The 13,447-nt window shown below is 41.3% G+C and overlaps 1 protein-coding gene across 1 annotated transcript in view; it reads left to right on the forward strand.

Annotated features, from left to right (window-relative positions):
• The first annotated feature begins 3,672 nt into the window (after nucleotides 1-3,672).
• Nucleotides 3,673-13,447, forward strand: part of pitpnb (phosphatidylinositol transfer protein, beta) — a 30,220-nt gene continuing 20,445 nt past the window's right edge. The window contains exons 1-2 of the mRNA XM_085792473.1: nucleotides 3,673-3,767; nucleotides 9,188-9,218. Of these exons, the coding sequence (XP_085648599.1) occupies nucleotides 3,748-3,767; nucleotides 9,188-9,218 (51 nt within the window). The 5' untranslated portion in view covers nucleotides 3,673-3,747. The remainder of the gene's footprint in view (nucleotides 3,768-9,187; nucleotides 9,219-13,447) is intronic.

Consider the following 13,447-nt stretch of genomic DNA (forward strand, 5'->3'; position numbering starts at 1 on the left):
GATTAAAACAAGGTTCAAGTAAAGAAACGATTGTTTTTTATTCATGAGGTTCCTCCACTGTTCACTGTCTCAGTCACTTTATAACGTTAACGCAACAAATGAAACAGGTTCTTGTCTCCTCTTGGTTTGATCATATAGAATATATTATTATATAAAACCATAATGGAAACAGTCTAAATCTAAAAGGAAATAGTATCAGTAGTGGAATTTATCTCAGTCCAAACAAACCTGATACAAGTCTGACTCGCTTTCTCTGTCTTTATTCTCCACATCATATGGAATATGATATACATACAATGAAATGAATAGATCCTGTTCATTAAAGTGTCAAACAACAATATAATCATTTACCAAATTGTTGAACTATCCCTTTAAACATTTATTCTGACATGTTTATAAATTACAGATTAATCAGTATCAGTAGGAGAAAAGATTCAGAACTGATGAATAATCAATATTTAATAAGAACTGAGCGTTAATGTGATGATGAGTCTGAGTTCGTTATGATTTATTAAATATTAATGAGATAATTAAAGGGACATTGCGTAACTTCTCCTGTTGTCTCTTCATGAAAATGGATTATTTGGTTCTTCAGTGTGTTTTTCATTAAAGGGATAGTTCAACATTTTGGCAAATTGGCCCATTGCCATAATCCCTATAGTCATAGCAGTAGGTTCATTACCTTTAATTGTCGGTGCAAGCTATTTTTAGAACGGTGGAGCAGAGCCGTGAGCTGCTCAGAGCTACGCTACGGAGGCTCATTATGGGATTTCTTGGTTTCCCTCATCATCAAACTCATCAAATACACAATCCAACAACTCCACAACGCTCTGGTGGACAAGTTGTGAGCTGCACATTCACCACGCTATGAGATAATAACACAACGTTACCACACAGAGTTGTTTTAGAGGGAAATACAGAGACTGAGGATGAAAAACTGTCCCTGAAGGCAACGTGCATCAGAGGTTTTACATGAATTTCCCTCTAAAACAACTCTGTGTGGTAACGTTGTGTTATTATCTCATAGTGTGGTGAATGTGCAGCTCACAACTTGTCCACCAGAGCGTTGTGGAGTTGTTGGATTGTGTATTTGATGAGTTTGATGAGGGAAACCAAGAAATCCCATAATGAGCCTCCGTAGCGTAGCTCTGAGCAGCTCACGGCTCTGCTCCACCGTTCTAAAAACAGCTTGCACCGACAATTAAAGGTAACGGACCTACTGCTATGACTATAGGGATTATGGCAATGGGCCAATTTGACAAAATGTTGAACTATCCCTTTAACCAGTAATCCCCCCCATCAACAAAGTGAAGTGTTCCTTTCAGCTCTGAATGAGCCGTTCATATCATTAATATCTCCATGGAGCGGGTAAGCTCGGTGCTGCTGCCATGTGGTGTCGCCATGTTTTTACCTTCAGTGGCAGCGTGACGGTAACCGTAACCACGGAAACTCAGCGGAGACACCGGAGCTGTCGTCACCGCGGTAACGCAGTGAGGAGGAATGGAGCGTTACTGTCAAGTTCTCCTCACTCTAGTGAAGTTTCCCCCACTTGAAAGGGGCAGCTTGTGTAACGGATGTGCACTCACTCCACCCATAAAAGACGTGCTAACCAACCTGCCAAGCGGTTATCAACCTCTTGGCGAAGAGGTTAGCATCGTCGCCCCCGGTGCGGGAGGTCGTGGGATCGAACTCCACCGTGAGAAACACAACGCAGAGGGCCAGATATAACATCGGCTACACTTGCTTCGGAAGATTTCAACTGGACTTCACTCAATGACCAGGAATCAATTCTTTCTTTTCTTTCTTTTATTTGAAAAGTTATCATGGCCAAAAGCAGGTGAAAAACCTTAAACACAAACACAAATAGATCAAGAAAAAATAATAAATCAACATAACACAAGATCAAATAATTAATTTTAACCTTAATCTTAAACTAGCTACTAGAAATTAATCTGAAGAATATGTAGAAAAAAACCCATATTTAAAGCAACCAAAATGAAATAAAGACATGTTTATCACTCTCAATGATCATTTAACCTTAGCAGCTTTAACCTCCTATAAACACACACAATCCATACTTTTAACTTTTTAACCTTTTAAAGTCTTTTAAAATACATTATTTCTAACTCTTTTTAAACCTACATGATTTCAAATATATGACATTTTAACATGATTTATTAATTGACATTTTCCCTGAGTTTGATACCATGATTTACTACTTTTAAATACACACATTTTAACATTAATTTAACTGCATGACCCACTAAATACTAAAATCCACACAAACAAAAGCTCACTGGCTCCTTCTTCCTTGTTTGAAACAAGCTTTTAGTCCTGCGTCACTTCTTCATGTCCATTTCCATGTCACCACACATCCTCACACGCTGCTCACAGTGCCTTCTCTGACTCCTCTGATCACTAAATCACCTTCACCTGGTGCAATCAACCAGCTCCCCTGGGCTGGGAGTCACACCCAGACCTGAAGCACCCAGGCAGAGAGGGCGTGGCCTGCAGCTCAGCTCAACAGTTACACTGATGCTGCATTCACCTGCAGTCGGGCAGACGGCCGTCGCTAACAAACCAGATGTCGTTTTAGTCACAGAAGTCCAGATAAAGACGGTAAAACAATACCACATCACCATGACAACATGTTGTCACGTGTATTGTTCTGCCTCGTGCTGACGGACCACTTGTTTACATAGAGGCTTGTTTATGCCGTTACCTGCAGCGGCTGTCGTCCGTCTGCCGTCTGCCCAATTTCATCTGAATGCAACATGAAAAATACGACTGAGTTGCTTGAGATCTACAACCACAACGCTACACAATGTAGCTTTAATAAACTAATTATGTACATCTATCGTTCTATCTGTCTCTATCAGAGGTCCCTACGTTGCAAGTCCAAGTAGAGTCTCAAGTCTTTGCTCTCAAGTCCCAAGTCAAGTCCAAGTCCTAAGACTTGTTTCGAGTCCCAACCAAGTGCAAAGATTTGCACTTGCCATTCAATTCAATTCAATTAGCTTTATTGGCATGAACAGAAACCCGTTGTTGCCAAAGCACTGCACAAACCACTCACAAATGCATTTCAATATAACATATATACAGTACATATACATATCTCAATATTCAATAACAAATAAACAATATTCCATAAAACTACACCACAATATAATTTAATATAATCTATCTATCTATCTCTCTTTCTCTATCTATCTATCTATCTATCTATCTATCTATCTATCTATCTATCTATCTATCTATCTATCTCTCTATCTATCTATCTATCTTCTATCTCTCTATCTATCTATCTATCTATCTATCTATCTATCTATCTATCTATCTATCTATCTATCTATCTATCTATCTATCTATCTATCTATCTATCTATCTATCTAATCTATCTCTCTTTCTCTATCTATCTATCTATCTATCTATCTATCTATCTATCTATCTATCGTTCTATCTATCTATCGTTCTATCTATCTATCGTTCTATCTATCTATCTATCTATCTATCTATCTATCTATCTATCTATCTATCTATCTATCTATCTATCTATCTATCTATCTATCTATCTATCTATCTATCTATCTATCTATCTATCCTATTACAGTAACATTGACAGTGTAACAGTGAACAATGGTGTGGATGTCTGGGCCAATCAGAGCGGACCTTGGGGGCGGGGCCTTCTTGTTTATAGTTCTCTGTGCTGTGGCCGCTCAGTGCGCATGCGCAGCCCGGGTGACGAAGATGGTGCTCATCAAGGAATAGTGAGTCCTGAACAGCTTTTTATTTATTCCATCAGTAATAAACCTGTTCCAGCGGCGTTTAGCCCCGCGGTCCGGTCCTCGGTACCGGGGCCTCGGCTCGGTGTGGCCCGGTACCGGCCTCTGGGTCCGGGTCGGTAACGTGTTGTTTAACGGGGACACACCGGCTCTTTTTTTAGGCGTTGCTAAGGGCGAGCTAGCTAGCGTTAGCCTCATTAGCTTCTTAATGAAAACCAGTTATATAAAATAAAAAACAGAGAGAGCGACCAGCCGGCTGCTGGGACCGACCAACCGGACCCAGGGGCCGGTACCGAGGGGTGTCGGTCGGTGTCGGTAGTAGATAGTAGATGTGTGTGAGGAAAGAGACGTAAATGTCAGAAAAAAAAGAAAAGCTTCGGACAGATTAAAGCTGATTTAACACTGATGCTAACCAACGAGCTAAGCTAAGTTAGCATGCTAGCGGCTAACCGGCTAGCTGGGTTATTAGCGTGACAGTTCCCAGAGTCAGAGAGTCCAGCTGTCACACACATACACACACACAGAGACAAACACACACACATTCAGCTCTAACTGCTGCTAACTCACAACCCAAACGGGTCAGAACCAGAACCACCGGGTGGAGCTGAGCTGTTTACCCCGCTGTGAGCGCTCCGCTACCGGGCCACAGCAGCTAGCAGCTAGCGTCAGGCTCTGGAAGTAGCAGCATTAGCAGCTAGCACGGCTAAGTGGCTAAGTGGCTAACCCTCTGATTCAGCCACTCAGACCAGACAGCGGCCGCCTGCTGCTGCTCCACACCGGCTAATTTAATCACTTCCACCGGGGTTGTTGTGAGGGTTTTATCCACTTTTCTCCTTCCTGAGCAGAGCGGAGCTAACATAGCTTAGCTTAGCTTAGCCTAGCCTAGCCTCACACACAGACACAGACACATAACGGTACCTGTTGTTGTCACCTGCTGAACCAGGTGTCGATAGATACCATCTCATTCCGCCGATCAGCTGATCGATAGCGAAACTGAAGCTGCTCAGCTGTGACACCAGGAGAGAGATGTGTCAGATTCATGAGATAAAAGCTTCAGTAACTGTCAACTACTGGTTGTTATTGAGCTTTAATCTAAACATTAGCATTTTTACAACTGTTTTATAAAGGGTTAGTTCAACTTTTAGTCTTAGATCTTCCTCTCACCATAACCACAGTTCAACTTAAACAGTGATTATGGTGAGAGGAAGGTCTGAACTAACCCTTTAATAACATGCAACAGCACCAGGGCTGCAGTCTAAACCTATAGAGGCGTTTTGCCCCTAAAATATGAGACGGTGCAAGTAAATCTTTCACCTACTTGCACATGTGCAGCCAGTAGATTTGCTGCTGTTTTGTTTTTCCTTTAACACTGAGAGAATCTGTGGTTACAGGTGTCAGGTCGATGTGTGTGAGGATCATAGGTCGTATTTATGTCTATTACCTGAAAACACATGTTGTCGTTCTCCTCCAACTTGAAACAATAGTTTTATCTGAACTCCGTCCGTTTCTGTTCTTGTCTCCTCCTCTCTGAGTGGTCGTCTCAGTCTTTGTGGTGGTGGTTTCCTCTTCTCTCTTTCTGTTCCTTCAGGTGTCCAGATATCTATCTATATATCTTATATATTTTATGCTTCAGATGTAAATGTAAATGATGCGGAAGCTACACAGCAGTTCAAAGTTTTTTTTATTTGTCACATGCTGAGGTTTGATACTCAGGATTTCCTACTAGATATAAACGGAGACTCCACAGCTTCAACTTCAGACCAGGAGTCAGCAGGAGTGTGTTTTATAACATTGGCAAGAAAATAAATCATCTAACTTTATTCAGTAAACTATAAAGACGTGTGTGTGGGACCAGTAGCTTAGGCTGGATTGAAATGTGAAGTGCTAGATTTGAGTTTTCGCAGCGAATCTCAGGTCCTGATAAGTTATCAGTGGTAGAAAATAAATCTAAATGCCATAACGAGGTTTGACTGAAGCTGCTGAAGTCACAGCAGGTGAAACCATCAGCTGGTCAGAGCAGGTAAATGGAGCAAAGAGTAACTCAGAGTTCAGTCTCAGGTTTCATTTGCATACAGTGAAATCTGCCCTGGAAACACACAGCAGCAAAGTCCAAACTCTCTCCTATATAAGTACGTTATAACACAGTAAACATGCAGTAAACTCCTGTAAAACCACATGCAGGTTGTAGAATAAAAGACTAGTAGTTAGACATGAGTCCAGTTCCTGGTTTCAGTCTTCATTCCTGCAGCTTCTGTCTCAGTCGGATCAATAAGGAAACAGGTTAAATCTTGTAAATCTTGTCTTCACACGTTACAGATGATTCATAATAACACAACAACAGAACAGCAGCAGCGTTTCTCTCTGAGGCCGATGAGCTGCAGGACGGAGGTTAAATAAAATAAAATAAGTTTTAATCAGACTCAGAGGAGGAAACGACCTGAAATGAGACGTGTGTCACAGAGAAAAGTCTGTTTACGGTGTTGACGGTTTAATTTTCTGTCTGTTGTTATGACGCTGAGATTCACTCGCTCATCAACTGAAACAACAAGTGGTTTGTTTCTGTTTCTGTTGAGTAACTTCATGGTGGTTTCATCCTGCTCTCTGTCAACACCTCATTAATTAATTACTTCATTCACTCGTCTAATCAAAACTACAAAACCTCTTTATCTTTATCTACATCTACATTTACATTTACTACACAGCTCAGTTTTAAAGGTTCATTCTGTGACACGAGGAGGTAATAATCAGCTTAAAGCCACTAAACTGTGAGGTCACCACTTACATAATAATGTAAAGGGGAGAGAGAGAGAGAGAGAGAGAGAGAGAGCTCTTATCACTGTGGGGAAATACACACAACACACAGACACACAACACACACACACACACGCTCAGACCTGCAAGTCACAGATCAATGAAACGATCAGACTGCTGCTGGTTGAGACTCAGTTATATCTATGATCGATTAATCCTGATAAAAGTCAGAAATTAGTGAAAAGTATTTGTTCTAATTTCTTTAAAACTCTTTAAATTGTGTTTTTCTTTGTGTGTGAGCAACAATTCAAGTGAATCTGATCATTATCGATCATCGTTTGGTTTCAGAAAAGTTTGACTGATCAGTTGAACTTTGTGGATCAGTTAAATCAGAGCAGAGAGACATTAACCCACTGTTGTAAAGGCTGTTTGTGTGTTTCAGTGTGTGTGTGTAGTTGACATGTTCAGTCTTTAAAAAAACAACATAAATTTCCTTTTTTACGATCAGATCAAACCAGTTTCCGGTTTCAGACGCTGAGAGTGTGAAGAACTCACAGATGCAGCTCTCTAACCGACTCCTTCTCTTATCAGTGAACAATAATCAATACTGTGTGATCATTAACATCCATAGATACCAGTCTAATCATTAACACCTGCTGCTTCCTGCATGGAGCTGCTGCTGCATGTAGAGCTGCAGGAAGCTGCTGCTGCTGCATGTAGAGCTGCAGAGCTGCAGTCGTCGTGTCACTAGTTCAGAGTTTAACAGATTAATTTCTGAGCCGATCAGACCCGTGAACAGGTGGAGGAGTGAGACCTCTCTGCTCCTCTCTGCTCCTCTCTGCTTCTTTAGCAGGAGAGACGCTAACAGGCAAAAACACATCAATTTTGGGCTATTTTTCTTCCTTAACATGTATTCTCTCTCAGAAAAGTCAAAAGAAATGGTAGAAAATCAACATGAAGGTTTTTATTTTACTTCATTTTGTTGGTGGATTTCTCCTAAATCCACCAAGAGTTAACAGCTACTGTTGGTGACAGTATTTTCTCATTTACAGAGTGATAAAAAGAGATATCCACAATCCTCCTCTGTAAAAACTAAAGACTCTAATGTGTCAACAAAATAAAACAACAATTTTAAAAGTAGTTTTATCCATTGTTCAGATTTCTGCTCTGGAAATATATGTAAATGAGCGCATATTTCATCAGATATTGCCTCATTTACATATTTAAACATAAAATTTGAAAAAACTTGTAATACAAAAAATATTAGTCTTAATGTGAGTGATGAACTTGGGAAGTTTCATGGTGAAATCTGTTATTTTATTTTATTTTTACCTTATTCACCTGTAGTGTCTCATCTTAACCTGCTGGAACAACAACATAGCTGCTCTGCACCACTCTCTGTTCCTCCAGTTTCACCAGTCGCTGCTCAAACCTGTTGTTTCAAGTGTTTTCATGCATCACAACAGGTTATTGATCGGTTTATTGATCGATCATGAAGTGTTTCTCTGTATAAAACACAATGAAGTGAAACAACAATGAACTCCTGTTGATCGGAGCTGCAGCTGCAGATGTTCAGGATGTTCAGAGTGAAAACAACCTGTCACTGTTTCCTCTATAAGAAACAAGCTGCTAACTATGTAGAAAACATTCACAGTTTATGGTCTGTTGGTCAGTTGTCATGGATATAAGGATATAAAAATATAAAAATATAAAATCAGTTTCCAAGAGTTTTTATCTCTGACACTTCCTGTCACACACACAGGTGTTTCCTCAGCCTGTCGCTTCATGAATCAGTGTGTAGGTGTGTGTAGGTGTGTGTGTGTGTAGGTTAAAGGGGCGGAGCCTGAACCAGCCAATCACAGCAGAGGATTTGTGAGGATTGTAAAAGGAGGAGGAGGAAGAGGAGGAGGAGTTACCTGAGAGCAGAGGAGAGGAAGAGTTGAACTTCCTGTTGTCTGAGCTGTGGATGGAGTTTAGTTTCTAACCTGTCAGAAGACAAACACATCATATAATAATGTGTTTTTGTCTTTATTTATAGAGTTTTAATGTGTTTTTCCTTCATTATGGTCTGAATTCATCAGGTTTATTTATAAAGTTGATGTTTTTCATTTCAACACATAAACAATGAGAGGGAAACTAAAGGAAGCTGCTGTTTCCTGAGCTGCACCTCATGTTACACACTGTTAGCTTAGCATCCTGTTAGCATCCTGCTCTTTACACACACAACACAAACTAAACCACAACCAAACAGCAGAAATCTAACTAAATATACTGTATATATCCATGTACATCTATTTACACAACTCAAATGAAAAGAAATACAGAGGTAGAGGTTATCGTTTCAAATAGTCATAATGATCATACAGATGTTAAGATGGTTTCTAAATGTCTCATGTAGCTGCAGCTCTTCTGATAATCTAATCATCAGTTTGAGTCGTTTTTAAAGATAATAAAAAGTCCAGATTCTCTGATTCAGCTTCTTAATGTGAATCTTTCTGGTTTTATTTCTGGTTTCTTTGTTCCTTTATGATGATAAACTGAGTCTCAGGTTTATGTGTTTATGTTTCCTGCTGCTCAGGACTCGTCTAGTTTGTGTCGACCAATCACTGACGTCTTTAACTCTTCATCTCTGTTTCTCTCTCTCCTCCTCTCAGCCGTGTGGTGTTGCCGGTGTCTGTCGAAGAGGTGAGTATCATCTTCATCTTCATCTTCATCATCATCATCATCATCACCTCGTTAGCACCGCGCTACATGACGAAGCGTTTTCAGTAAATGTTTTGAAGAGCGTTCGTCAAGGCGCCTGAGTCGAGTCTCAGTCTGCAGCTCACAACACAACACAACACACAATACAACACAGCCTTTGTTAGAGACAGTGGTGTGTGTGTGTGTGTGTCTGTGTGTGTGTCGTCTGTCTCGTCCAGCCCAACTGGACTCAGACTGGACTCGCGTCTCCTCCTACATGACGTCACATCTTCACTCTGCGGGTTTTATTTAAAGACGTAAATAAACAGTAGAGCTTCAGGAGTCACGGCCGGGGCCTTTATTTATCAAACTGGGTGTAAAACTGCTACTAAATTTTGATGTGCGGTGAAAAGCCAAAAATGGCGTACACCTAAAATATTTACACCCTTTTCAGATCTATCAAACTGTGCGTACGCAGCACAACTCTCCGCAATTTCCATTGATAAATCACACCGGACCCAAGAAAAGTGCGGATGTGAACACGCCTCATATCCAGCCCCCTACGTGGCCAAACACAACCATATATGTGACCCGTTCCATCAAAATGAGTCGGATGTCGCAACGTTCTATTTTTAGATAATCAGCTGATAACATGGAAAACCCATAGAAAATCAAAAAAATGTTTTTACCCTAATTTCAAAGCAATGACATTCAAAAACAATCTCCCAAAGTTTCACAGTCCAGATAATTGAGAAAAGGCAGCTAGGTAAATGATGATTAAAGTCGACCTGCAACTTAAACCCTCTGAAGATGAGTGTTGCTTCGGTGCAAAACATGAAATATCTCCTGAACCGTTCATGATAGAGACGAGCTGTAAACTGCATCTGAATCGCGGGATTCTCCGCTTTCCGACGGACATTGAATGTTGCCTCTATGACGAGAAGGGACGGATACAGAAACAGATGCTAAACCGAGTAGCATCGGCGCTAACAGAGCGTAGCATCGATGCTAACAGAGCGTAGCATCGACGCTAAACCGAACGTAGCATCGATGCTAACCCGAACGTACACGCTTGCACATGTTTTACAAAACGTCAACAAAACATGACAACTTCTGAACCGTTTATGATAGAAACGAGCTGTAAAAAGCATCTGAATTGTGAGATTCTCTGCTTTCCGAGGGTCATTGAATGCTGTCTCTATGACAACAAAGGACCGTATAGGGTGCGTGTAATCACGTGGTACAGGAACAGATGCCAGAGTCACTGGCAAAAACTTTAACTGCAGTTTTCTCAGGTTTTAGAACAGAATGAGAGAGTAGGAGATCGTAATTCAAATGGCCACATCTAGAAAACCATCAAATGTGTGACTCTGACTAGGGAATCATTTTAAAGCTGATTTTCTAATCTTTCCATTGATACCAAAATCTCAACTTTGAAATTTGGGTCACTGTGACTCATTTTGATGGATCGGGTCACATATGGTCAATGCAAATCAGCACGTGCATATTAAGTAGCCATGTGCACTCTGGAAACGTGTGGAGTGACGCCAGTGGAAGACGGTGAAGACAACGGACGGAGACCACTAACGTTACTTCAAAAAATCCTATCAGAAACACTACTCCGCTCCTCTCTCCCTCTCACACTGCAGTTCTCTGACTCAGCAGCTGCGTCGCCAATTCCTCCTCTTCCTCAAAACAGGGGTAAATGCCGGTACGCCAGGGTCAGACTGGGTGTAAATGTCCGCACTTTTCCCCGTCAGGTTTTGGCTTGATAGATCCCAAATTAGGCGGAGAAAAGTGAGTACGCACAAAACGGGGGAAAAGGGTGTAAAAAAAAAAAAAGGTGAATCCACAATGATAAATGAGGCCCCAGATCTGAGGTCAGAGGTCAGAGGTCAGGGCTGGTCTGGGGTCAGGTTTAGTTCCTGCATCTGGAAACAGGAAACACATGGAACAGCTGGTTTCCTGCCTCTAGCTCAGTTTTATTTTGAAAAACCAGCGGTGAATAGAAGTGTTTCCTGTAGAGGACAGGAAGACGCTGCTGCAGGTTGTTGGCTGGAGGTTTTAACTCATTGAGTGCCAACCACGTAATTTCTCGTTTTTCGTTCCCATGCGTTGAGTGCCAAAAACGAAATTTTTCGTTTTTTGCTTTTTTTTTAAATTATGAAAATAGACACTTTAATACACATTATATGTAAATTTGGGGACTCTACGACGAGGAGAACTGAAATAGATGACGATCAAAGTCACATGACAGCTCATGATCTGGAAGTTTTTATCATAACTCAGCTTCTGCAAACGGAGTTCTGCATGCAGATGCAGCGCAGCTGCTCCGCTGCTGCTCCGCTCTCACCCGCGAGGCTGCAGCAGCTGGGAGCTGAACCAGGAAGCTCTCAGCCCACTGTCCCGCCCGGTCTTCATCTGGAGCAACACCGTGTCCTCCCCAAAGTCCTCCCGCGGTAAAATCTGATGGTCTCTGGGCCAAAGCAGACCGGCACCACCGACCCGTACCACAGACGGACCGCGACCACCGGCGGGACCGGTGTTCGCGAGCCGCTGTGGCCGGCAGAGCCTCACGTTCCGCGGCGAGAGGCTGTGACACGGCACGGTGCGTCTGTGTTATTGCTGTTTAGTGGCACCCCCCCCGCCCCCGATGGTGGTTTTGTGAATAGAACAACAACTGTTGTGTATATTTATCTTATACGAGCCCTTTGATCCAGAAATGCGAGTGTCAGAAGAGCGACAGACACAAACAGAGCACCTTTCATAAAAGACGCTCTATCTCCTTTTCTAGAAAAAAAGGAGGGATTTTGGTGAAACCCAGCCATGTTTAGCTTGACTTTTCTCAGGAACGGAGGCACGTAGAAACAAACGGTTTGTGGCCATTTGAAGGATAAAGTTAAACCTTTCAATTGAGCTACAGTATGTGTTGGTGGCAATAATATAGAATACACTATGGCTCTAAAATAAAAAGTCAAATATGGTCTAATTTGCCGGTACACTTGACTAAAACTTTGGAAAGGAGCGCGGCACTCAATGAGTTAAAATAGTTTTAGCATGTTTTCATTCATAAAATGACCAAAATGATGAAGTGGATTCCTTGATTACTATATAAAGTAATGATTTAAACAGCATAAACACGCTGCACTAGGTCGTCTGAAATAGAGTGAGTGAGTTTTATCACAGCGCCACCACAGGCCTGGTGGACGTACTGCAGCCTGGTGAACTGTGGTTGTGATGTGGCTCAGCAGTGACTCCTAGTTTTATTTTGAAAAGTCCTCTTTTATTTTGTAATTATTTGCCATTCCATTGTTTGCTAGTAGCATGGGTAAGGCACAGGTCAGAGCGGCCATCTTGGATAATGTTATGAATAGAAAATGTGCTCCACAGCAGCATCATACCTTTAATCGGGTTTATCCACCGTCGTTGAGCCTTGGAGAAGCTTTGTTTGTGAGTTTGTAATATATTATATTTGTATAATTCATAGTTTGTGCATATTGATTGCTTATTTCATATATTTTAATTAATGATAAAAATCTTATTTCATTGTATGTAGCATGTAGCTCTATATTTTAAGCTAGTGCAATTTACCTTTTTTCTGTATCCATATTTCAGTTTCACAAGAAAGAGTGGGCTTTGTAAAGCAACTGACAAGACAAACAGTGAAGCGTCATTTTACTTCTACGTCCGAGTCATCTTTTCACCTTTTCAACGCCACGCCAAGTGTTTATCTGTTACTCGGTGCAGTCGCGCACGTGCAGTGGACAGAATAGTGGTTAAAATGCAACAACATGAATATCTGAGTGTCTGTCACAGGTCATATCATCATCACACATTGTTCTGACATCATTCAGGTCTAATATAGACACAGTCGGCAAGCAAGGAAACGTCACTTCCGGTTAGGGCCGTGGGGGAAAACAAACCGTGTCCCCCATACACACTCATGCAAAAACGCGGCATTTTAAACCTTTGTCAAAGGCTTTTTCGCCGTCCTGTCTTAGTTTTAATCACATGTATATGCTGACTAGGGCTGTTTTCGACTAAGGATTTTCATAGTCGAATCTGATTCGTCAGATTTTGCCGTCGTCGACTGATCGTCGAACCTTTTTTTTTTTTTTTTAGATAGCAGCAAATTTGCGACTTTTTCCGTTTCAAACAAAAGAGCTAAAACACCCCAAAAATATGGTAGGTGTAAAACAAATACCTTTATTTATTTTCCACACTTTGGATGA

This window comes from Trachurus japonicus, chromosome 12, assembly GCF_045865225.1.
Source record: "Trachurus japonicus isolate A0001 chromosome 12, Traja_1.0".
Classification (NCBI taxonomy): Eukaryota; Metazoa; Chordata; class Actinopteri; order Carangiformes; family Carangidae; genus Trachurus; species Trachurus japonicus.